This window comes from Sorex fumeus, unplaced genomic scaffold (genome assembly GCF_029834395.1).
Source record: "Sorex fumeus unplaced genomic scaffold, SorFum_2.1 ptg000013l, whole genome shotgun sequence".
Taxonomy (NCBI): Eukaryota; Metazoa; Chordata; class Mammalia; order Eulipotyphla; family Soricidae; genus Sorex; species Sorex fumeus.
The window spans coordinates 33796968-33823879 of NW_026606070.1; the positions used below are offsets into that span (position 1 = coordinate 33796968).

Below are 26912 nucleotides of genomic sequence, written 5' to 3' on the forward strand. Positions count from 1 at the left end.
CACACATGTGTACACACACACACACACACACACACACACAGGAATATTCAGTTATACCACTGGAATTTCCAATTATTCATTCATGAGAGAAAGGAAAAAGATAAAAGTTTTGCCACTTGAACATACATAGATAGGCATTCAGTGAATTGCATTATAAAAAATAAGTCAGACAAAGACAACCACCACATGGAGACATAGAGAGAAGAAATTTTATTGGGTCCTGAGCAAGAACATATTTACATTTGTAGTATGATGTTTATAAAAGATGAAGTGAATAATAAACATAAAATTTAAGGCCGTTTTTTATAGGGTTTTTAAAAGAGAATATTGTCCTTTATATGTTTTTCTTTTGGGTCACAGATGTGTATGCTCTATGCTCAGGGATTACTCTTGGCAGTGCTCAGGGACCATAGATGGTGGCAGTGATCAAACTCAGGTAGAACACATGCAAAGGCATGCAGCGTACCTGTGTTTTACAATCTCTCCCACCCTTGACAATTTTTTTAAAAGATTAAAAATGCCATGGTATGTCTATGTATTTCTAAAATTACTTCTGAAATCCAGTGGGAAATAATGTTATGTTAGGAGAAGAAAAGAGACAACTGAAAGATAAATATAGTTTTCATTCATTTATTCATCTCTTCATTTATAAGGTAAAGGTAAAGGCCCTCCCGTTGATCGTCGATTTGCTCGAGTGGGCCCAGTAACGTCTCCTTTGGAGACTTTGTTGTTACTGTGTCTGGCATATCGAATACTCTCGGTAGCTTGCCCAGCTCTCCGAGAGGGGCAGAGGAATCGAACTCGGGTCGGCCATGTTGGCTGCTTGTAAGGCGAACGCCCTACCCGCTGTGCTATACCTCAGTTAAATTATCAAACAACATAAACTTGAAAATGTGTATCCTGCTGTGTTCTGTCCCAACCTCTTTTTTTCTTCTCCACCCAACATAACTACCACTCTGAGTTCTTTGAAAGCTATATTGAAGGTTTTTTCTTTGAATAATATGCCAGCACAACTTTATTTAACATTGAATTTTAAATAAAAAATATTTCAGTGAGCATGCTACATGGACACTTTTGATACGTTTTTCACTTAGTTGTGCATTTCTATGATTAATTCTTAAAGTTACATACTGTTGATGGTTCATTTTAACTGCTATGTTATATTCCTATTGCATAGAAATGAGCTACTTAATCTGCTCTGTTGGCAGTAAGCATTTTGTTTGTTTCCAAGACTGTATTGCTGTGCATATGCAGGATCAAATTTTCTGCTATAAATGTGCAAGAATTTCTTTTGCATATGAATCTGAGAATGGATTTTTCTGGAACTTAGTGTAGGTGGAGTTCAACTTGATGAGATAGTGGCACACTGTTTTTGTGATAGTTTTACAAATCAGAATTTCATCTATAATGAATATGATAATCAGAATACATAAACCCTTCAACACTTGACATATAAAGATATGGATTCCAGTGGAATACTTGAAATATTTTTATTGTGAGATGTTTTGAATTTTTCTTATTTCTAATACAGTTAAACATATTTTCCAACGTTCATTGCCAAAAAAATTTTTTTCCTCTGTGATTTGCAACTTTATCCTTGGTCTATATTCTATTTTTCATGTTTTCATTATTTACCTGATGAATTTCGTTTTTAAAAGAAGACCTCATTGATAAAAATGATCATAGGCAGTAACACACGTTTATATTTAATGTTATCTAAGTAAAACTCTATAGTTTTTTGCTTTCCTGGCGATGGTCATGGTCACAGTCATCTTGTTGTTCATCGATTTCCTTGAGCAGACACCAGTAACGTCTCCTTCGTCTTAGCCCTGAGATTTTAGAAAGTGCCATATTCAAGGCTCTTTCAGGGTCAGGAGAATGAGACCCATTTTTGTTACTGGATTTTGGCATATTGAGTACACCACGGGGAGTTTGCCAGACTCTGCCGTGTGGGCAGGATACTTTCGTTAGCCTGCCAGGTTCTCCAGAGTAAGAACTAGATAATAAGATGTTCAGATATTCACTTCTTTCCTGGTGATAGCAGTGAATATCTGTTCTTATGTAGGAGGGTTAGTATTTCTTTTAAGTTTTTTTTTTCAAGTTTCTTTGGGGGCCACACCCATTTGTGCTCAGACTTACTCCTGGATCTGTGCTCAGGGATCTCTCCAGGTGGGAGTGAGAAACTGTATGGGGTACTGAGTAATGAAATTAGGTCAGCTGCATACAAGCAAGAGCCTCATCTGCTGTACTATCTTGCTGGCCCCCATGGCTAGTATTTATTTTCTAAGTGACTTTTTTTATGTGGGGACTTTTTTTGGGTCACACCCATTGGTGCTTAAGGGTTACTTCTGACTCAGGAATTACTTTTGGTGGTGCTCGGGGGCCATATAGGATAGTTGGGATTGAATTTGGGTTGGCTGTGTGCAAGGTAAATGTCCTACCCACCATAATATTGCTCTAGACCCTCCTAAGTGACTTTTAAAATAAAATATTAATTTAAATATTTTATTCAATATTTCTTGTTTTTTTTTTTTTTGTGTGTGTGTGTGTGTGTGTGTGTGTGTGTGTGTGTGTGTGTGTGTTTGGCGAGGGATGGAAGGATGGTTTGAGCAGTACCTGGTGGTGCTCAGGAATCGATTCTGTTAATTCTCAGAGGACCATATGTGACTCTGGGGATTGAGTGAAGGTTAACTGCTTACAAGGCAAGTACCTTAAACCCTGTATTATCTCTCTGGCCTTCGAGATGTCTTGCTGTTGAGCCAGATGAATATACTTTGTCTCTTAATTTTTTAAGACACCAGTAGTGTTGTGTAAGTTCCTGGAAACAGGAACTTAGGTGTTTTAAAAGGTTAACATAAAATTGGTCACTGTCATTAAAGAATAACGTAAAACTGATATTCCTTGACAAGTCTATATTGCCAAAGAAAACAGTTGAAAATTATCTGATGCATCATTAATCGTCTTACTTTTCTTTTTTTAAATATATATATTTTGGTATTTATCTTGTTGTAGACAATTCAACTTTTATGGTATTTTATTCTTTTTTTTATTCTTTTTTTAAAAATTTTTATTAGAGAAACACCATGAGTTACAGTTGTAGATTTACAAATTTTTGTGCTTGGGTTTCCGCTGTGCTGGAGCGATAGCATAGCGGTAGGGCGTTTGCCTTACAAGCGGCCAACATGGCCGACCCGAGATCGATTTCTCCGCCCTTCTCGGAGAGCCCGGCAAGCTACCGAGAGTATCTCTGCCCGCACGGCAGAGCCTGGCAAGCTCCCCGTGACATATTCGATATGCCAAACACAGTAACAACAAGTCTCATGATGGAGACGTTACTGGGCCCGCTCGAGCAAATCTATGAACAACGGGAGGACTGTGACCGTGTGCTTGGGTTTCAGTTATACAATGATCCAGTACCCATCCCTCGAACAGTGCCCATTCTCCATCATTTACATTTTTTTAAAATTTTGGTTAGTGAAACACCCCCTCTCGGAGAGCCCGGCAAGCTACCGAGAGTATCCGATATGCCAAACACAGTAACAACAAAGTCTCCAATGGAGACGTTACTGGGCCCGCTCGAGCAAATTGACGATCAACGGGAGGGCCTTTACCTTTTCCTTTACCTTTTAGTGAAACACCATGAGGTACAGTTGTAGATTTACAATTTTTTGTGCTTAGGTTTCAATTCTACAATGATCAAACACCCATCCCTTCACCAGTGCCCATTTTCCGTCACCACGGGTCCCAGTATCCCTCCCACCCCCCCATCCCCTCATCCCACCCTGCCTCTGTGGCAGGGTATTACCTTTAGTTCTCTCTCTCCTTTAGGGCATTGTGGTTTGCAAAAGAGGCATTGAGTGGCAATCATGTTTGGTCTATAGTCTACTTTCAGCATGCTTCTCCCATCCTGGGAGGATCCTCCCAGCACAATCATCTTCTTACTTTTTAAGCAAATTAGAATAGTAAATAAGATAGGATTATTCTCCTGAATTTAATTTGGTGGGGGATGGTTTTGTTGTGCGCCTTAAAGTGCTTGGGGGTAATGTATTGGTGATTGTCTAGCCAGCTCTCGTCTGGAGAGATGCTCCTAGTGATGCTCTAGGATCATGTGGTGTCAGGGAGGCAGCATGCAGTACTGCAGGGAGGCAGTTAAGGCCAGTACCTTAACACTATACAATCTCTTTGCCTGCCTTTCCTGAATTTTAGCTGGTGGTCTTGGCTGTTTCCTCTACAGAATGTTGAAGATAGTTTGTTTGCCTTTAAACTGATCTGCCCTATCTGAGGGACTAAAAACTGCTTCTTCCCATTTACCAAAGAAGGGATATTTTAAAAATAAACTATGTTTCTAATGTTATGTTTCTAATGTCATATAAAATTATGAATACTCCTTTCAAGATAAAAATTGCCTGGTTTCTATGTAATTATACTCTTAGTAAGGTTGATTTGAATATACTAAAAGAAAGTGTTGGAGGAAATGTCTCTAAGACTTATTCTTAATTAGAGACCATTATTACTTGAAAATTGATTTATTGGAAATCTAATACAGTTACGGCCTAGGATTAGCTCTGAAAGAGGCTACAAATATAAATAAGATCCTATCTGCTTTTATCAAGAAATATTTTTAGCTTAATTGATGTAATTGAATTCCCATAATTTTTCCTTTGGGAAGATATTTAAATAATTATAGGGATGATATTAGGAACACGATTAGACACGCAGATATTTATTACTTACTATGTGCAAAGCACTACATTAATTTTAGGGCTTCAAAGAGAATTGAAATTTTGTATTTGCTTTTATGGGTATAAAGACAGACTGAACCAGTCTGTAATAAAAAGAAATAGTTAAGACAGGGAAATAATTTCGAGAAAGTAGTTTAGGTATTTCTGATGAATGAAAGAAAATAAGAGTAGGCATAGAATCTTATAAACTAATAGAAGCTATAATTTATTGTTATTATTATTGAATGGGCTGGAGCCATAGCACAGCAAGTAGAGCGTTTGCCTTGCACACGGCCGACACGGCTCACCCGAGTTTGATTCCTCCGCCCCTCTCGGAGAGCCGGGCAAGCTACTGAGGGTATCTCACCTGCACGGCAAAGCCTGGCAAGCTACCTGTGACATATTTGATATGTCAAGCACAGCAACAAATCTCACAATGTCATTGACCCCGCTTGAACAAATCGATGAAAAACGGGAGAACAGTGACAGTGACAATGATTATTAATGAATGAGAAATATAATTTAAGAAACCTCACTTCTGATAAGTATAGGATACACTTCGGAGAACTGTGGATTTAAATTCTCTCGCTGCCATACGTTATTTAATCTCTCCACGCTCAGTATTCTGATGTAAAATTTGTAGGATAATGCTTTTCACATGTGGAGAATATTTCTATTATGTAAATAGAACAGCTCGTAGAAAACGTTGGTAGTGTCCTGCCTGGCGCATGGTATGCCTTCAATGGTTATTGTTGTATCTCTGCTTATTGCTTTTAGAGAAAATCCCATTTCCTGTTATGCATATAGGTGTCTCCAGAATGTCTTGCTTTCCTTCCCATCTGCCACATCCATACTACCACCAGCAAAAGAGACACTTCTATGATTTTTTTCAACTTTTGCCTTCTATAATTTATAATCCATCCAACTGTGAGAGTGATTTTGTAAAAATGTTCCCATCATATAATTTTTCCTGTTTCATACCTTCAGTGGCTTCCCTGTGATTAGGGACTACAAATGAAACATCTAACTATAGACTGTAAACTGAGGGTAAAGCTCTAGTGAGGATTAGATGGGGAGAATGGAGTCAGGAGGAAATGGGGAAAAAACAATTATTGTCTTGTGCAGCCATAACAAAATAGCATGAACTGAGCAGTTTAACAGTAGCATATTTGTTATTATCATTTCTTCTCCACTATTCTGGAGGCTGGAAGTACAAGATCAAGGTGTTAGCAATGTTTGTTTTTTCTAAACCCTCTCTCCTTGTTTGTGGTTGTTTTCTCTGTGATTTCATAGGACCTCTGTGTACTTCTTTTTTCCGGTTTCCTCTTTCTGTAACAGCGCCAGAGTTGGGAGATATAACTCAAAGGACTCCAGCGCATACCTTGAGGCAGGTGCTAGGCTGCAGGTTCCATTTTGGGACACTGTGCAGATTCCTAAAGTCCTTCCCCCAAGAACACAGTGAGATGTGTTTATGGCCCATCTATTTAGTTATTATTTTGAAGATTTATTTCCTAAATATGGTCTCTTTTGGAGGAACTAGTTATAAAAATTTCAACAGATGAGCTTGGGAGGAACATAATCGGCACATAATCACCTAGTTTGTTACTGGAATTTCTCAAATTTCCCACTAGTTTTAACTGCATTTGTCGTCATAATGGGTATTAAAATATGTTGCCTAAAAGTTGTCACCACTCCTACCACCAGTGTCCCCAGTTTATGCTGCTAGCTTCCTTCTCCACCTCCAGCCTGTGTCTATGACAGGCACAATTTTTAATTTGGTCGTTGTGATTTGGAACTCATTTCTTACCATTCTCTTCATTCCTTGCTTTTCTCTAACTCTTTTGGTTCTTTATGGTTCTATGGTCTTTATGGACTCTGAACAAGTGGTATTTTAGCATTTCTAGTGTTTTTTGTTCAACTTGCTGGTCCAAGTCAGTAGTTTGAAGAGTGACTAAAACATCAAGTCTGGACCAGAGAGACGACAACAGGTAGTGCTTTGTCTTACATGCAGCAGACCTGGGTTTGATCCCCGGCATTCCATATAGTTCCCTGAGTCCTGCTAGGAGTGATCTCTAAGCACAGAGTCAGGAGTAAGCCCTGAGCATAGCCTGGTGTGCACCCCCGCCCAAATAAGTCCAGCATAACATTTTCAGTCACCAACCAGGTTTGTTCTTCTGAATGCTAGCATTCCTCTATTTACTTTTCTCTTTATTATTTGGGCTGGAGTGATAGCACAGTGGGTAGGGCATTTGCCTTGCATGTGGCCAACCTGGGTTCAATTCCTTCATCCCTCTCGGAGACCCCGGAAAGTTACTGAGAGCATTCCACTTGCGTGGCAGAGTCTGGCAAGCTTCCCGTGGCATATTCGATATGCCAAAAACAGTAACAACAACTCTCACAGTGGACACATTACTGGTGCCCGCTGGAGCAAATCGATGAACGATGGGAAGACAGTGCTACGGTGCTTTATTATTTACGCTCTGACTGCCCCCAATAGCATGTTATTGCCTAAGGCAAAATACTCATGAGTTTTGCATACCTATGGAACCTGGGTCTATCATGGAATCTATTATACAAGTACTCACTTTATAAATGTGTATTGAATGAGGGTCTCAATAAAATCTTTTTAACAGTGTATTTTTAGAATTTTAATCTCAAAGATCCATATGATTAGATAAAGCAAATATTGAATAATATCAGAAATATTGGGTGGTAATGCTCAGCATAAAACAGTATTCAAGATTCATTGAAAAAGTAGAATGTCATGTAAGAATTTGAAAATACCGATTATCATGCAGTCATTATAACTACAATAATTAGCATACACCTACCTTTCTTAAAATAAATTTATAAGGAAAAATATCACTGGCATAATTCTTTCCTCTCCTACACATTCCCTATTCTATTGAATATCTATGGTATTAACATTTTACAGAATTTTTTAAATATGATTATTGAAAACAGACAAATACTGTTTATCAGTTAAAGTGAACAGCATCCCTTAAGAATTTGAGATAAATTACAAAATGGCAGGTCCCCACTTGGACCACTGAATCAGCAAATCTGGAGCTAGTTTCAGAGTAATGTCTAGCAAACAGAACTTTAACAAACCTTTCGGGTAATTCTGATGCAGTCAAATTTTGAGAACCCCTGTCCTAAATTATCTTCAAAGTAAATGTTGGTTCTCAAAAGTCTTTTTAAACAGAGCAGTTGTCAGAATATGCCCACCCTTTATTGTTCTGGGTAATTTACCTGTTTTCTTTCTTGATTTGAGGTGACACTGTGTTAATGCTTTAGAGCCCTTCAACAATTGTTCTTTAAAGACTGTCTTTAAAAGGAAGTCATGAAATTTGCATATTAATGGATGGATATGGAGAGTATTGTGTTGAGTGAAATGAGTCAGAGGGAGAAGAACAGACCTAGAATAACTGGACACATTTGTAGGAAATGAAAAATACATAGTATAAAACTAATACTCCATAACAGTAGAAACAAGGGCCTTGAGGAGTGGTCCATGGTAGGAAGCTTGCCACAAGTGGTGGTTAGTGGGGAGAGCCCAGCTGGGATAGAGATGGAACCACTATGCCAAAGATAGTTGGAAATGATCATTCTGGACAGGAACTGAGTGCTCAAAGTAGGTAAAGGGAGAAGCATGATAATCTTTCAGTACCTGTACTGCATACCATAATGTCCAAATAGAGAGTTCCAGTGTGTGTGTGTGTGTGTGTGTGTGTGAGAGAGAGAGAGAGAGAGAGAGAGAGAGAGCAAGAGATAGAGAAAGAAGGAAAATGGCTATCATAGAGGCAGTGACTGCTTGGGGGAGTGGGGTGGGAGGGAAACTGGGGACATTGGTGGTGGGAAATGTACATGGGTAAAAGGAAGGCTGAAGGAACATTGCATGACTGAAACTTGATCATTATCAACTTTGTAACTGCGTATATCACAGTGATTCACTGAAAATAAATACATTCATAAATAAATAAAGACTATTTTCCAGGGTTAGGGAGAGAGCTCTACTGCTATTCTGGAGGAGCCCTGGGAGGGATACCTCACACCTAGCCAGCTCAGGGGTGTTGGGATAGCACACCTCCCCAATCCATACCACTGAATGTGGCTCCCCCAACCCACCCACCAAAGAAAATAGAGCAAAACACTGAAGCTTCCCAAACCAAAAACTTTATCCCCTCTTGAAAATTTTTCAGTGTAATATCCGTTTTCTAGGGTTCAACACACATTGGGCAATTTTCTAGATGATAATTTTGCAACAATTTGATTAAATGAGCTTATTACTATCATTACTCTAGCATATTACTATTGTTGCTTCCAAATTTTCATTTAAATAAAATCTCTCTAATTAACTTCTCATACATACTTTCTTTGTTGTCCAAAATTGCCTTTTTTTAAATAACAAAACTCACATTAGCCTGACCTTATCTTTTATTCCTCACTGCCCTTTTTTGTTGGAATAATTCTTCTTTTCTTCCTCAAATTATTTTTCTTTATGTGACAAATCATCATGTAAAAACATTTTATAAGGATAACTTTAGACCAGGGCATTAAGTTATACCAACAGTTTTTTGTTTTGTAAAAATCTAATTCCCCACCAGTATTCAAAGAAAATGGTGTTTTTTTTTATAACAAATTCTCTCCTGTATTGAATGTCTAAACACTGACCATAAATGTTATAAGCCTTCATTGAAGGAAGTTGTGTTTGAGAGGGAATTATTTTTTATTTGTAATCACTAATAATAAAACAATATTTAAAAAATAACTACTATATTTACTGAACAGACTGTGCTCTAAAGACTGACACATATTATTTCCTTGCATTATTTCTCTCAGTGTTCCTGAAAGCTTCTACATATGAGAATATGTGATTTGATTAAGATTATGCAAAGATAAAATGCTAGAGCCAAATTTGAAATCATGAATCCCTCATTTTAAGCACCGGGCTAAATCCAGATTGTGGTAATTTTTCTTTGTTTAAAATCCATGTCAGTCCCATTTTCAAGATATTCTTCAACTTTCTTTCTATCAAAGACACCCACATAAACTATAACAAGCATATAAAACGTTGACAGATGCATTATTTTTTTATACTAAAAGATTATCTCTAATGACCATTATTAGAAGTAAAGAGGAGGTAATACTATGTACTTCCACGAGAAAGCCTATGTTCAGGATCTTGTTTGAGTAGTTTCAGATAATATTTATTAATAGTCTTGCTTATAGGTGTGGTTGCTGCTTGTGGAGACTTAAGTAACTTCACCGAGATCATACAGCTCAGGCACTGAAGCAGTAGTACAGGGGGCAGGGCGATCTTCTTGCATGCTGCAGACGGGGTTCAGTCCCTTGTCCCACCAGGAGTGATTCTTGAGCACATAGCCAGGGGTAAGCTCTGAACACTGACAGGTGTAGCTTCAAAACAAAACCAAGATCACACAGCTCATTGATGGTAAGCCTGAGAATTTATCTTTTAATTCATTCATCACTAGATCATCTGCCTGTCATTATAGGTGACCTGAATCATTTTTCCCCTAAGTTATTTACAAGTGTCCTTAACCTTCCAAATATTCATTCATTGTAGTCAGTGTGATTTTTTTCCATACTTCTGTGGGTAAGTTCCCTCTTTTCATCAGTTTGCCAGATTAGTAAATACCAGTCAGATGATGAATCATGAAGGTAAAAGCTTTTGTTCTCTGCACTTCTGCACAGTGCCCAAGGGTGATGTAGCTGAAGACACAGGTTCCTGGTGAGTAATTGGGGGTTATTTTTGCCTGTAAGTAAACATTGCTTTCTAGTCTTGCTGTTCTTTTGTCTGTTTGTGTGAAGATGTGTTATTTCACTGAACATTGAAAATATTTTTAAAAACATCATGATATTTCATATCTGTATTTACTCTTTGATTATCAAACCCACCTTGCCTGTAAAATTGTTAATTGGTTTTTTCACACTTATTTACTTCATGGCTGTTAGGTCCTGTAACAGAAGTGAAAACTGACATATATGTCACCAGCTTTGGACCCGTTTCTGATGTTGAAATGGTAGGTATGTGAGAAATAATATAATTTGTGAAATTTCAAGAAAACAAACAGAAAATAGGACAATTCATTTTAATTTTGTTGTCAGTTACAAGCTACACAAAGCTAACAAGTGAAAGAACAGCCCAATTAGACCCAAAGGTTTATAAGGAGGAAGATAACTTTGCAAATCGGCTAGCTCGTGTATTTTAGAATTTTCTACTTGGGTGTCTTTCTCAATAAAGAAAAGTATTTTCTTAGTGCTGGTTCCCATATCGCAGTCTCATCTGCAGAAGCCTTTCTTTTTCTTCAGAAAATTACAAGGAGGAGTAAATTAGCAAGTGTAATTAGTTTTGGTATGAAACTATTCTGTGGTCCTAATTGAAGTTAGAATTCTATGATGACCCAGTTTTTCACACGCCTTCCCCCCACCCCCACCCCACACTCTTCCTCCCTCTCCCTTATGCTTAGAGATATTTACACTTAACTAAGAACTGTTTGGGAAGAGTTTATCTACTCATCCATTCCTTCTAGTAATCAATATCTTCAGTTTACAACTCAAAGAAGGTGTTTCCTTTTTTTTTCCCCCAAGGTCCTGTTTTATTTATTTATTTTTGATTTGTTTTTGTTTTTGTTCTTTTTTATCATTTTTTTTTATTAGTGAAACACCATGAGGTATAGTTATAGACTTATAAATATTTGTGCTTGGGTTTCAGTTATACAATGATCAAGTACCCATCCCTCCATCAGTGCCTATCCTCCCCCACCACGGGTCCTAGCATCCCTCCCACCCCCCATCCCCCTGTCCCACCCTGCCGCTGTGGCAGGGCATTCCCCCTTGTTCTCTCTCTCTTCTTTTGGGTCCGTGTTTTGCAAGAGAGGCATTGAGTGGCAATCATGTTTGGTCTATAGACTACTTTTAGCATGTCTCTCCCACCCTGGGAGGGTCTTCACAACACCCTTTATTTGGTGCTCTCTTCTCTATCTGAGCTTCCTTTTCACCTAGCACATGTGGCTGGCCTTCAAGTAATGGAGCAAAATTCCTGGTACTAATCTCGGCCATTCCTGGGTGTTTCCTTTTTACCCCAAGACTCTTAGGCTTATTTTAATAATTTTGTAAAATAAAGTATCGTTCACATAGTTTCTCTTAAAAAGATGCCTTCAAGTTTATGATTAATTGCACAATGCTATTGGCTACTCATTAATTTTGTTACCTAAAGTACAACTGTAATTATCTGCTGCTGGCAGTTTTGTTAAATTATAGGAAATATTCTTGATTGAATAATATATCTGGTAATTTATTTACCTACAAATGTAGAAGAAAATGTAGAAATGTAGAATGGGCTGGAGCAATAGCACAGCGGGTAGGGTGTTTGCCTTACACACGGCCAACCAGGGCTTGATTCTGTCATCCCTCTCGGAGAGCCCAGTAAGCTACTGAGAGTATCCCACCCACACAGCAGAGCCTGGCAAGCTCCCCGTGGTATATTCAATATGCCAAAAACAGTAACAACAAGTCTCACAATGGAGACGTTACTAGTGCCCGCTCAAGCAAATCGATGAACAATGGGAGGACAGTGCTACAGTGCAGTGCTACAAATGTAGAAGATTCAGGTCCATCTGGACATAACATGACTTAATTGCTGAGAATATTTTTGCTCCATTAATTTAAAAAAATTATGTTAAATTTAAATTTATTTGTATTTGTATTAGTATAAGATACATATTTTTTTGCTTTTTGGGTCACACCCGGCGATGCTCAGGGGTTACTCCTGGCTCATGCACTCAGGAATTACTCCTGGCGGTGCTCGGGGGACCATATAGGATGCTGGGAATCGAACCTGGGTCAGCCATGTTGGCTACGTGCAAGGCAAACACCCTACCCGCTGTGCTATCGCTCCAACCCCAGTATAAAACACATTTTTGATAGCATGGAGGGAGAGTGACCTCACATAGTGTAACTAATGGGCCAGGGGCCCACTTTCAGTGTTTCTCAGCCCATTTAGACAGCGGTTCAGTGAGAGGGTTTTAGGATGGCTGAGCTGGAGAGTACCTGGGTACAATACCCAGGACTCTTCTGGGGTATGTCTGAGATACTAAAGGGATCATTTGGTACTGAAGATCTAGCCAGTATCAGTTGAAAGACATGTGTCTTAACCCTTGTACTATCTATCTCCCAGGCCCTGAGGTAGATTTTTAAAAAAATTAATGAGTATGAGGCACATAAGAATTCATGGGCCAGAGAATACAATTGATATTCTTGGATCAGAGAGGAGATCAGGTAAGTTGCTTGCCTTGTGTGCAGCCATTCAGACAGGATCTGATCCCCAGTAGTGCATATAGTCTACCCTAATCCTGCCTGGAGTGATTCGTGAGTGTAAAGTCAGGAGTGAGCCTTAAACACAGCCAGGTGTAGCACCAAAACAACAGTAACCACAGCAAAAGAATTCATTGCAGTTTCTTCTGTCTATTTACACATAGTCATCTGTGGATTTGACCATGCACAAACTAATTTCCCTAGGAATATACAATGGATGTGTTCTTCAGACAGACATGGATTGACAAAAGACTAAAATATGATGGCCCCATTGAAATATTGAGATTAAACAATATGATGGTTACAAAAGTATGGACTCCAGACACTTTCTTTAGGAATGGAAAGAAATCTGTTTCTCATAATATGACAGCTCCAAATAAACTTTTCCGAATTATGAGGAATGGTACCATTTTGTACACAATGAGGTAATAATTTTTCTTGTTTTCTTCTTTCTTCATTTCTCCCTTCCTTTCTTTTTTTTCTTTACTTCCTCCACTTCCTCTTTCCTTTCATCTTATTATCAGTAATCTCAAATTACTTTTTAAAAAAGTTGGTTTTGCTTAATTGATATTTTCCCTCATAGACTCACCATAAGTGCGGAGTGCCCCATGAGATTGGTGGATTTTCCCATGGATGGACATGCTTGCCCTTTGAAATTTGGGAGTTGTAAGTTATAGTAAAAACTCTTAGGATCTATGTTATTTATGTTAATCCAAGTTGATAGTTACATATGCCTGTAATTTTACATAATTCAACGTTTTAAATCAATGTCAATGATATTAACTGTCCAGGGTTTTAATTTTTAGGAAACTTTATTAATAAACAAATAAAAATGGTTTCTTCCCCTCACACAAAAACTTATTTCTACATATATCCTAAACAAAATTAATGTTTTGGTAGTGAGTGGTGAAATTTAGGGACCTCTGAACTCATGGGTTGGTAGTGTAACATAAAAAGTACAAATGACCTTTTTTTGTTTGTTTACAATTTAGAAGTTTCTATTACAAGTGTAGTCTGTCATGGAAATTTTTAAAAGGTTGAAAGAGGGGTCGATACTTCTTGACACAATAGAAAGTAGCCTGACATAATCAGTCGTATTGTTATCAAAATGGCTAATGAATGAATAAAGCAAAGCAGGTTAGATGTGGTTTATTATGTAGAAAAAACCAGACAATACAGTTTTTATAAACAAGATGAAGGAGTTTGAGTTCTATTCTAAGTTCTAAGAGAAGTCTTTGAAAAGTTAGTCCATTGGGTGTGGTATTCTTTGATTGATACTTCATAATTTTACTTCAACTTTCCCATGGATAATCAATTGTCAAGAAATTAGAGTACCTGTGAAGGAGTTGAAGACTACAGTTTAGTATTTTCAAAGATTAGCCTAAGCTAATACTAATGGAAAAGACATGAACAAAAGATAAAGGTATGCAGTCTGTAGAGGTAAAGGCAAGGGAATGAAAAGACTAAGTAGGAAAGAAATGCCTTATCTTCTAGTTTTGTTCCCAAAGATGATAGCAAATGCCATCCCTTCCTGTAATGTCTGCCTCAAGTATTCAGTTCAATAAAAATCTAGCAAAAGTAGATGCTGAAGTTTACTACTGCTTCAGATTCTTAGTTGCACTGATTGTGAAACTATTGCCTATTGCTATCATTGTTCATTGCTAAACTTTATGAGAATTGTCAGTCACCATTCTATTTTATAAACCTTAGTAATCATTATATTCAGTGCTAACTTGAAGCTAGAGTGAGTCATTTGCTCCCTGACAAGTGACATAATGAAAGAAGATAAAAACAGAAAAAATATAGATGAACTTAAAGAATGATCTTACTGGGGACAGAATTTAAATTAATTTGTATTGCAATAATCTAAATCTAATTCAAAATAGTTCTTATTAATATTAAGTTCCCTCTCATTTTTCTTATAGATAGCATCCCTCAGAGTAACTGGAACATTGTTGATATTCAATCAAGTTTTACATTAAGAAATTATAATTTGCTTCTTAGAAACTGATGTTTTAAAGATGGGAATTAAAAAGAGATATACATTCTACCCAGAAAAAAAAGTATCCTTAGGTCTCTGGAAAGAGAAAAATTCCATTTAACTATGTTTTCAACTCATAAAAATGAGAAATATCAGGAAAGAAAAGGTTATTTTAACAGAGTCAATAGCCAAGATCATGGTAACCTCTTTTAAAATATTGTGGGAAGGACCATAGTATTTGAGGTCTTTATTGTATAACTAAGCATAGATGCTCTTTAGGTGATAATACTGATACTAGTACTAACAAATAATAGCCCAAACTTTATGATTGTTTTTACAGGGTTACATACAAATATCACCTCCTGATGTATCAAGTCTTTTTGTAGAATTAAACAGTCCAACTGAGGACCTATTGTGCATTGGCCATTTGAAGGTTGTACAGTGTAGCACAAACTTCATTTTGGATCTGTTGAACTTATTTATTTTTGAGACATACAAGCAGCTGCTCTTCATTTAAGTTGAATACAAGAAACAAACAAACAATGAAAACAAAAACAAACAAAAAACAGAAGACAGAGTTAAATAAAAATAGAGGATTTTGAAGATGGAAGAGAAAAATGCCCTTATAAATAGATTAGAAATCGTAGCAAAACTAGAGAGCTTTTTTTATTTGTTTGTTTTTCAGCTCTTTGGGTCACACCCAGCGATTCTCAGGCATTACTCCTGGCTCTGCACTCAGGAATTACTCCTGGCAGTGCTCAGAGGACCATCTGGGATGCCGAGGGTTGAACCTGGGTTGGCTGTGCGCAAGGCAGATGCCTTCACTGCTGTACTGTCACTCCAGCCCCCAGAGAGTTTTACAGAAGTGTGATCAATGGTCTTTACAAAATGATTTCTAAGCATCATGGGAGTTATCCAGTGGCAGATTTGGGAATAGGTGACTCCTGGAGATACCTTGCAGCCATATAAATTGTTTTTGTTTTTGCTGCTGTATTGTTTTCGGAAGCATCTGGTATCTTTCTAATTGGCAGAGCTGCATTAGGATGGAAGAAGTCAATATTGGTCAAGTATTGGAACAGAAAGAAGTGGCAGTCTGAGAGTACTTTGGGAGGATTTGTCATTTCTGATTTACAATTTCTTGTCCTTCTTGGATGGAAACATCCAAGTTCATTGATGCACACACAACATTTTTTCTTACTTCTAATTTTTCTTCTAATACTTTGGCATAAAAATGAGAATTATGTCTGATTGCAAGACTTTTAATCTCTGTCGTTTTTTAAATTTTAAATGTGTTTGATTAGACAGAATGGTAATGGTTTTGACTTCTTTCAAACTTTGTGAAACCTTTGTATTATCCTTAAATGTTAACCACCAAAGTTGTTGAAAAGGGAGCTTTGACTCTAAGCATATTCTGTGCTCTCATTCAGATGCATATCCGAAGAGTGAGATGATTTATACTTGGACAAAGGGTCCTGAGAAATCAGTAGAAGTTCCAAAAGAGTCTTCCAGCTTAGTCCAATATGACTTGATTGGACAAACGGTATCAAGTGAAACTATCAAATCCATTACTGGTGAGATGTTTAACAAAGTTTATATAGTACTTGACTTGTCACTTGTCACTTGTCACTTGTTATCCCTTTGTTCATCAATTTGCTCAAGCAGGTGCCAGTAATATCTCCATTCGTCCCTGTTGCGTGCTAATGTAGCCCAATGGCATCTGCTCGCTCCAGGAACATGAAGAGCATCATACCATTCATTCAGGGTCTTAACGAAGAAGTCAGACCATCTCGTAGGTGGGCAGCCAGGTGTTCTTTTGACACCCCATGGAATCCAGTCGATAACAACTCTAGTCCAGAGGTTATCTCCAAATTGCATTACGTGTCTGGCTTAGCAACAACATTTTGTTTTAGCAACAGAATTTACTTGGCTTAGCAACAGAATTTTGTCCTAGCTTTTTTCATTGGAATCTAGTGTTTTCATGTGACTCAAAACATTTTCAGAAATATAGTGAATACATGTCTCAGTTTAGAATTTGTTTAGATTTAGTTTAGTTCTATTTATACTTATAACATTATATGTATATTGCTCCTCATTTCTCATTTTAAATAAATTCTGAGCTGGTGAAATGACAATGTTGAATTTTTAACATTCTATTAATATTATTTTAAAATTTGGGGCACTATTGGCAATGTTCATGGCTTACTCCTGGCCCTGTACTCAAGAATTACTCCTTGTGGGGATCAAGTGAACGTATGGGATGCCCAGGATCCAATGTGGGTTGGCCACATGGAAGGCAAGCACCCTAACTGCTATATTATCACTCCACCCCTTACTTTTCAATTTTAGAAACAGGAGACTGGCCAGAGTGATAGTACAGTGGGTAGTGCATTTGCCTTGCATGCAGCCAAGCCAGGTTCAATCCCTGATATCCCATATGGTCCCCAGAGCACTTCCAGAAGTAATTCCTGGGTGCAGAGTCAGGAGTAATCCCTGAGCATCATTGGGTTTGGCCCTAAAAGCCAGGAAAAAAAAGAGAAAAAGAGAGAAAGAGAGAGAGAGAAAGACAGAAAGAGAGAGAGAGAGAGAGAGAGAGAGAGAGAGAGAGAGAAGGGAGGGAGGGAGGGAAGGCGGGAGGGAAGGGGGAGGGAAGGAAGGAAGGAAGGAAGGAAGGAAGGAAGGAAGGGAGGGAGGGAGGGAAGGAAGGAAGGAAGGAAGGAAGGAAGGAAGGAAGGAAGGAAGGAAGGAAGGAAACGATATTCATGCAGTACTTAAAAAATCTGTTTAGCTGTTTTCGACAAACTCCAAGGAAGAATGTCTGGAACTAAGTTTTGAACTCCACATATCCCCATTGTTAGGTTTTCTCAAATTCTTTTTATCCTGCTTAGTTTTTGTGGTGGTTCCTTCACCCTCTCTTTTAAAATGTAAAAGCGAAATATAAAGTTTAAGTGTAAAATACAATCATTATTTATATTAAAACTATCACATTGATGGATGATTATTATTGAAATTTGAGATTGGCATGTATTGTGGGTATGTGAATGTAAAGAATCATGGGATTTACTTGTTATATTTTACAGAAAAATTAGAAGACTATTAGTGGTTCTAAAACTATTCTATACATGCAGACTCCGCCAGGAAAAAAAATTGGCATTTTTCATATTTTAGGCAGCCAGTGCAATTAAAAATGTAACTGGGAGGATTTTAGGTTTCTGAATCTTGAGCTGTACAGTCTGACAATAAGACAGTTATTCCCAATTTTTTAATAGTTTCTCCCAATGTTACACTGCAATTTTTATTAACAATATCCAGAAATCTCATAGTTGTGTTACCTATTTGTCTTTTAAAAATTATTTTTGTGTAGATAGCAACAAAACTTTACTCAACTTAAGGATATAATTATATGATACATGTATCTCCTTTTATTTTCTCACATATATAGCAGTTATTTCCTAAAACTAAGGCAATCTCTCCTCTTACATATGTGCACTTGTTTATTTTGATTCTTTATAAAATTAAGCTTTGTAGTTTTATACTTATGTGTTTTTTATACACACGTGTGTGAATATATATGTACATATATATTACTTTAGTTTCAGTTGAACAACACATTGAGGTTGGTATGTATATATACATCTATGTTCAAGTAAATATATATACAAATATATGCGTGGGTATATTTACCTATCTTCTACTGACTTTTGGGCTGGAGCAATAGCACAGTTTGCTTTACACGTGACCGACCGGGGTTTGATTCCTCCATCCCTCTTGGAGAGCCTGGCAAACTACCGAGAGTATCTTACCTGCAATGCAGAGCCTGGCAAACTCCCTGTGGCGTATTCGATACGCCCAAAACAGTAACAACAAGTTTCACAATGGAGATGTTACTGGTGCCCACTGGAGCAAATCGATGAACAATGGGAGGACAGTGAATTTTATTATAGTTTGGTCAGAATGTTGCTTTTAAAAATGCTAAAAGCAAAAACTAGTTGCTTTCTCACTGTTGGCTCTTTTAAACAGAAACAATAAGACTTTTTTTTTAAAGTTACAGCTTTATCTATTAAATTGCTTACTCACTGCATAAAACATAAGTATTTTTTTCTTTATAGCAATGTTCACCATTATATCCCTCCTAGTTAGGACCCATATATAATTCATTGCTTAGGTAGCTATGCAAAACAGATAATTTCTTTGCCGACAGCATTGTTTGTTAGTCTGAAATATTATCATGAAGCTACTGGATAACTACGTACAGATTCAGTAACACATATTTCTTGTTTTATTTGTAGGTGAATATATTGTCATGACAGTTTACTTTCACCTCAGACGGAAGATGGGTTATTTCATGATTCAGACGTACATCCCTTGCATTATGACAGTGATTCTTTCTCAAGTTTCATTCTGGATAAATAAGGAATCAGTTCCAGCTAGAACTGTGTTTGGTAATTGCAATTCATTTCTCAAGTGTTTTGGTTCACAATGCATTTTAATCATGTCATGGAATCAGACTTTATATATTATTTCTAATAAATTATTTAACAATAGTAATAATGTACTGAGTAAAGAATCACTTAACTTTTTTTTTAACTAACCATAATAAGAGGAAATGTGGGAAGTCCATTAACTCCTTCCTGTATTCCTCAGATTTCCCTTATTGAAATCAGCAAGGTGATGTACAAGTGTGACTCTGGATATAATTAAGTTTTTAGTGATATTCTGTGCTTCTAGATTAATCCTGTACAATTGAATTCAAATTATATTGAGTTGTTAAAAGGAGATGTAGTGGGAGTTTAAAATAAAACAAATAAATGCTGTGGTTGAGTGAATGTGAAAGTTTTAGAGTAATCTATCTTTTAATGAAGAGAAACCAAATGCAAATGATTTAAATTCATTGAATTGGAAGGTATTATATGCTTGTTTTATTAGATGATTGTCTTAATCCTGTCACCAAGCATTTTTGTATGCAAAATACTATTCATATTTTATAATATATTCTAAGTAGCTTTAATTTTATGACAGTTAATGTCTTATATAAAGTCATTAATTTAATTTGACATCTTTATTGTTTTCCACTTATTGTGCATAGCAAAAGCATTAAGTAGAGGATAAGGAAGAAAATAATAGCAATTGTTTATTTCTTATTATTGGTTTGATTGATTGATAAGTTTTATATACACTGTTGATTACAAACTTGTAGACGCTGCCTTGTTTCACTTATCCACAAGTAACTGAAGTTTCCAGTGTTGTGGAGAGAACTAACAAAATTATACCTCCATCCAACAACATTTCCTTTTATATGAAACACTTTGAGGAGATTTGATAACAATTTTTAAGATATTTGGTATTTGGTATTTAATAATGATGGTAAGATTTTTCATATACTGATAGCAGTATCTCACTTAATCCCAGTAAGTTAGCCATCATTAATTTTTATGTATAAGAAAAGTGATTCAAGATATTAAAAATATAAATTTATTTTTGGACTATGGGGGCAAAGTCCAGCTGTGATTAGGTATTACACCTGGCTCAGAGTTCAGGGATCATACTGGCTAGGCTCATGAACAGTATGTGGTACTATGGATCAAACCCAGGACAGGCATGTGCAAAGCAAGTGTCTCATTTGCTGTATTATTTTTCTGACCCTCAAGTTTCCTTGAATGGAAATATTTTATTGCTTTTCATGCCTGAACAGTATTCCCATATGCAGTGTGTATGAGATCAGTTTCATGTGTGTTTTCCCATTAATCGATAGCTACCATATCTTGACTATTATAAATAAAACTGCAACAAATGTGTGTACATAATATATTTTGAGTTTAGTGTATTTTTTCCTCAGGATAACAACCAGAATAAAACTATGTTTGATAACTCAGTAGTTGTATTTTTTTACATTTTTAATTTTTTTCTAGAAACCTAAGGTTTATTTGAAAATATTTTAGAATTTAAGCAATATTTTATATTTCTTTTTCTTTTCTAAAATTTTCATAATTTAATTTTAATTGAATCACAGTGGTGTACACATTTACAAAGTTGTTCATGATTGGATTTCAGTCATACAATATTTCCATCCCTTCAGCAGCACTTTTTTTCCACCACTAATGGTCCCATTTTCCCTCCCCCTCCAACCCCCACCTCCCTACCCCTGGTCCACTGCCTGCTGCTATGGTGGGTACTTTTCTTCTCTCTCTCTCTCTCTCTCTCTCTCTCTCTCTCTCTCTCTCTCATAGTTCTATTTTTAAATATTTGATTTGCCATACTGTTTTCTTTAGTGGCCGTCAATTGTGCATTCCCATGATCAGTGCACAAGTATTCCCCTTTCTCTGCATCATTGACAACACATCTCAGTTCTTGTATTTTTGTTAATATACATTATAACAGGTTTTTAATTTCATTTCCTCATGATACTGATGTTGAGCTGTCCTCCCATTGTTCATCAATTTGCTCGAGCAGGCCTAGTAGCTTGCCAGGCATTGCCATGCAGTCGAGATATTCTCGGTGGCTTGCCAGGCTCTCCGAGAGGGGTGAAGAAATCCAACCCAGCTCGGCTGGGCTGGCTGCGCACAAGGCAAACGCCCTACCACTGTGCTATCGCTCCAGTCATGTTGTTGAGCATTTTTTCTTGTATCTATTGGCCATCTGTTGTGTTCTTTGGGAAAATGCCTCTTTAAAAATTCTGCCCACTTTTTTTTATGATTTAGACATTAATATCCTTATCAGGTAAATGATTTGAAACTATTTTATCCAATATAATAGGGTTTTTTTTGCATTAGAATTATTTTTTATTAAAACTTATTTTCGTAGCTGTGCAGAAGCATCAGAAGTCTGATGTTGTCCCTGCTTGTTTTTTTTTTCCCCCTTTTATTGTCTTTGTTTTGGAGTTTGAGTTTAAAATGGTAATCATAAAAATCACACCAGAATGGTTTTTAATAATTATCACTTCTAGAATTTTAGTATTTCTAGAATTTTACTTCTCTGTTTTTAATTCATTTGACCTAAATGTTTTAGTGCCATAATATAGTGTCCAGTTTTATCGTGGCACAGCCTTTTTTACCCAAACCACCACTGAAGATATTGTCCTTTCACCATTATGTATTCCTGACTTATTTGTCATAAATTAGTTGACCGTTTATCTGTGGATGTAGTCTGCGTTCTCTATTTTTCCCTTGATTTTTTTAGGCCTGGTTTTATGCAACATCATACTATTGTTGGTCACTGTAGTTTGGTAATATAGTTTGAACTTCAGGAACACGATGCCTCCAATTTTGTCTTCTTTCCCAAATTGCTGTGAATGCTCAGTCTTTAGTTCCACACAAAATTTAAGATTCTTAGCTACATTTCTGTGACAAATAACACTAAGATTTTGATGGAATTGCATTGACTATATTGGCTACATTAGGTGAGCATGGCTTTTAACAATGAGTCTTTAATTCTATGAACATAGATATCTTCCAATTCATTTGTGAATTCTTTGATTTCTTTCATTGTTGAATTTTCAATAAGAATGCACAGGTCTTTTACTATTTTTACTTCCTTGAATTATTCATAGTCATTTTTTACTTTTATATGAAATGATAAAACGCTGGAATTATTTCTTTAATCTTTTTGATAGTTTATTATTATTCTCTTGGATAGAACAAAGTACACCTGATTTCTGTATAATGATTTTGTATCTTGGAACTCTAATGAATCCATAGATTAGTTCTAACAGGTTTTTATAAAGACTGTCTTTTTGAGTTTTATCTATGAGGCTTTCTACAAATATTGACATATTGACAGTTTTGTCCTTTTTTTTATTTACATGATCTTTTTGTTTGTCAGTTTTTGTGTGTTTTCTTTCCCCTTAACTGCTCTGAATGGACTTTAACAGTAGTGATGAATTCTGACATCTATTTCTTGCTCTTAATTTTAAGGAGAAAGTTTTCAGCTTTTCACATTTGCTTCTCATAAAAGGTATTTATTATCTTTAGATATATTCCATGGGATATGTGGAGTACCATATATGCTGCTTGGAATTGAACTAGGGTCAGCTATATGAAAGGCAAGAACCTTAACCCTATATTATCTCTTTGGCTCAAAACTTTAAAACATAATAATAAATGAATACTTAGTTTTTTTCAAATGTATTTTTGCATCATTTATAATTAATTTATGAGCTTTAACTTTTATTTTGTTAATGTTCTGTATTGCATTGAATCTCAGACTTTCAGTCATTTTTGAATCCTTCAAGTAAATTTCACATTATCATGGTCTATGAGCATTTTAATGAATGTATTTGCTAGTTTTTTTTTTTTTATTTTGCATCTACACAACACAGACATTTGCTTTGTAATGTTTTTCTTATGCTATCTTAGGCTTTGGTATAAGAAATACATAAGAAATAGAAGTGTTTCCCTCTCTTAAATTTCTTGGAAGAGTTTGAAAAGGATGTAAATTTTTTAAAAAAATTTATTGCTAGAATGTAACTTTGGAGCTGTTATTGTTAGGCAAAATTTGATCTTCTTACTAGGGAATTGTCTTCTCAGACACTTTAGTTCTTTACGATTCAGTCTTGGTACATTGCATCTTTTTAGGAATGTATCCTTACCAAAGTCATATATTTATAATTGATGTACCAAGAAAATTTCTTCCAGACTTTGAGAACTTTTCTACTTCTATTGTGCTTTTATATCTTCATAGAAGATATGGAGTTGTGGGGCTTAAGGAGAATTCATAAATTGCTAAGTTAATGTTTATGGATATATGTTGAAGATACTTTAACAATAGTTTTCCCTTTGAAATATGACATTTGTTTCTGTTTTGTGATCTCAAACTAGGGTATTATTTTGACTTAACAGAAAATCCTAATTATTGGGCCCAGTAATTAAGATTTCAAAGGCTAAAGATGTGTTTTAAAAATTAAATAGATGCTCATTGAAGCTTTTTGGATGGTACTTTCCTAAACAAGTTTTAAGTGTTCTCTGGGCATTGGCATTCAATTTAAATGAGATTTAGTAAAGTAAAATAATAATAATTTTGTGCTGATATTTTATTTCCAAATTCTCATTTTCCTCTTCATTCAGGAGAGAATTTGCTGGGCTAGGGATGTCATTAGAGACCTAAAAAATTAAAACAAAGCAGTAAAAGCATAGGAAATGAATTAATAAATTATCTCCAAATACCTTCTATCTTCAAAGTCATATGCCTCTAAGTTCTCTTAATTATTGCAGCACAGTAAAACATTAAACATGAGCGAAGGCCAGCTGGCATATCCATATCACTACTAGGTCATTTTCTAGGTGTGACCAGCCAAATATTTACTCTCGAATACAATCCTAACCTACTCTTACGCATTCTCCAGTTTGCTAGCCAGCCAAAATGTTACATATTCAGTATTCTAAAAGCAAGTGCTGGCTTCAATACTTAAATGTTATTTAGGGCAGATACAGTTTTCTTAGATGCAGAGGGTACCTGAGTTGTTATGTGAATTATATTTCTGTTTTATCTTATGAGTATTTATATAATCATCTGTTCCATCTAAAACTAGGTGTAATAACTAGTTACATCTAGGAACTAAGCACTCTACCCACTATACTATCGCTCTGGTCCTGTAAATAGAAGTTTTAAACTGAGAGTGGAAACAGAAATTTTGCAGGTTGGAAAAAAAGGCTTTCCTAAGTATAATATAATTCAGAAGTCTGTTGATGAAAGACAAAGGCCTCTAGTCTCACTGCAACTATTTCCTTACCATAAAATGATGGAAAGCCCTCTCGGAGAGCCCGGCAAGCTGCCGAGAGTATCTCGCCCGCACGGCAAAGCCTGGCAAGCTCCCCGTGACGTATTCGATATGCCAAAGACAGTAACAACAAGTCTCACGATGAAGACGTTACTGGGTCCGCTCAAGCAAATCGATGAACAACAGGAGGACCATGACCATGAAGATATAGGTTAGGTAATATGGTTACACTAGTGTTAATGTTTTCGGCTTTGATGTACACATAATATTTGTCTTGTTTTTGATTACGCCAAGCTGTGTTCAGGCTTTATCTCCAGCTCTGTGCTCAGGGATCACTCCTGGTAGTGCAGGGAGACCATAAGGGATACTGGGAATCAAACCTTGGTCAATCTCCCTCCCCGCCCCCTCCCCCATGCAATGCAAGTGCTTTAGCAGTTATCCTATCTCCCTGGCCTACACTGTATACATTTTTTAAGGCAGATTGTTCTAGAAATTTATACTTTTCAAAAACTTTACTGTTTTAGATAAATTTTCTATTATTTTAATCCAATGGATTATATTTTACTAAACAAAAAAGCTGTAATTTGTGGGGATTTCTTCTGGTAGTGATTCTTGCTAGTGAAGGGCCTTGTCTCTCTCATAAATTCTGTGGTTTCAATGTTCAGTGCTACTACTTTCCACTCCTAATTCAGATTTAGTACTTCAGTGTGTTATACTACCTATAAGAGGTGTGTGTGTGTGGGGGGAGGGGTGATATTTCTCACTAATGTTGATTCTGATACCAGTACTGACCCAATATATTCTAGATGCTTTACTTATTTTTCATCTCTATAGGAACCCTGTAGGTGGATAACAAATGAAGCCCAGTATCGTTTTCCAAGCCAGGATTTGAAGCATATTTGTATCAATTAAAGGCCTGTGCCATTTTCACTGCTAGGATTTGAATTTTCATCAAAGACTTGGTTTGATTTATTATAATTTTTTTAACTTCACCTTTCTGTATTCTCAATTTCTAGGTCTATTTATTGTTTGCTTTACATAGAAATAATGACAAGCATTTTGTTTCTTTGCTCTTCTGCTTTTAAGGGATAACTACGGTCCTCACCATGACCACTCTGAGCATCAGTGCACGACATTCTTTGCCCAAAGTGTCCTATGCCACTGCCATGGATTGGTTCATAGCTGTGTGCTTTGCTTTTGTATTTTCGGCCCTTATTGAGTTTGCTGCTGTCAACTATTTCACCAACATTCAAATGGAAAAAGCCAAAAAGAAGGCATCGAAACCTCTCCAGGAAATCCCAGACGTTCCAGCGACGAGAGAAAAGCATCCTGAAGCAATACTGCAGGTATTTGGCTTAATCTTTTTCAATTTAAGATTTCACCTCCCTGGTTCTATTTAGACTGCCAGGGATAAAATGAAGAGATTGAGAGTTCCAGGGTCAAGGTTTGAGTCATTAAAAAATCCGAAAAAAGAAAAGAATGGTTATGAATTTAAACTTAGAAACTTTGGTGAATGGCTTAAAAATTTAACCTTTCAGGATGAGCTGAATGATGTGGCACTGACATTCATAAGAGTTCGTTCCACAATTGAAATTTTTGAAAGCCAGGAGTAAAACCCTATACATGTAAGAGGAAAACGGATGTATCTTTGAATGGGTTTTTGCAAAGACATTTTAATAGACTTCATCAAATAAAACAGTGATTCTTACCATGTCCTCATTCTAGATCTACTCCACATGACTATGTAGGCTCTGCTTCCTCTGAGGAAAGGGCAGAACAAATATAATAAATAAGAAGGTCCTTCATTGTTGTTGATGTGCATCTAAGATTAAAATGTGTTGCTCCAGAGGCAGGAGGTGGGGGATGGGGTGGGGATGATGTGAGGGATACTGGGAACATTGGTGGTGGAAAATGGGCACTGGTGGAGGGATGGGTACCCGATCACTGTATGACTGAAACGTAAGCACCAAAGTTTGTAAGTCTGTAACTGTACCTCACGGTGATTCATTAAAAAATTTTAAAAGTGAAGTGTTGCTCCAAAGGAACATTTATAGAAGGATATAAAATATCTAATGGGAATTACTGTAGTTTATAGTGGGCTTTTTCTGCAGATTAAAAGAATAATGACTTCCCTGCACAACACGGTTATACAAAAATAGCAAAA

The 26912-nt window shown here is 36.5% G+C and overlaps 1 protein-coding gene across 1 annotated transcript in view; it reads left to right on the forward strand.

Annotated features, from left to right (window-relative positions):
• The window catches only part of GABRA4 (gamma-aminobutyric acid type A receptor subunit alpha4), a 70160-nt gene that overhangs the window by 8218 nt on the left and 35030 nt on the right, over positions 1-26912 (forward strand). Inside the window, exons 3-8 of the mRNA XM_056111263.1 lie at positions 10698-10765; positions 13263-13483; positions 13642-13724; positions 16467-16610; positions 19326-19478; positions 25835-26094. Of these exons, the coding sequence (XP_055967238.1) occupies positions 10698-10765; positions 13263-13483; positions 13642-13724; positions 16467-16610; positions 19326-19478; positions 25835-26094 (929 nt within the window). The remainder of the gene's footprint in view (positions 1-10697; positions 10766-13262; positions 13484-13641; positions 13725-16466; positions 16611-19325; positions 19479-25834; positions 26095-26912) is intronic.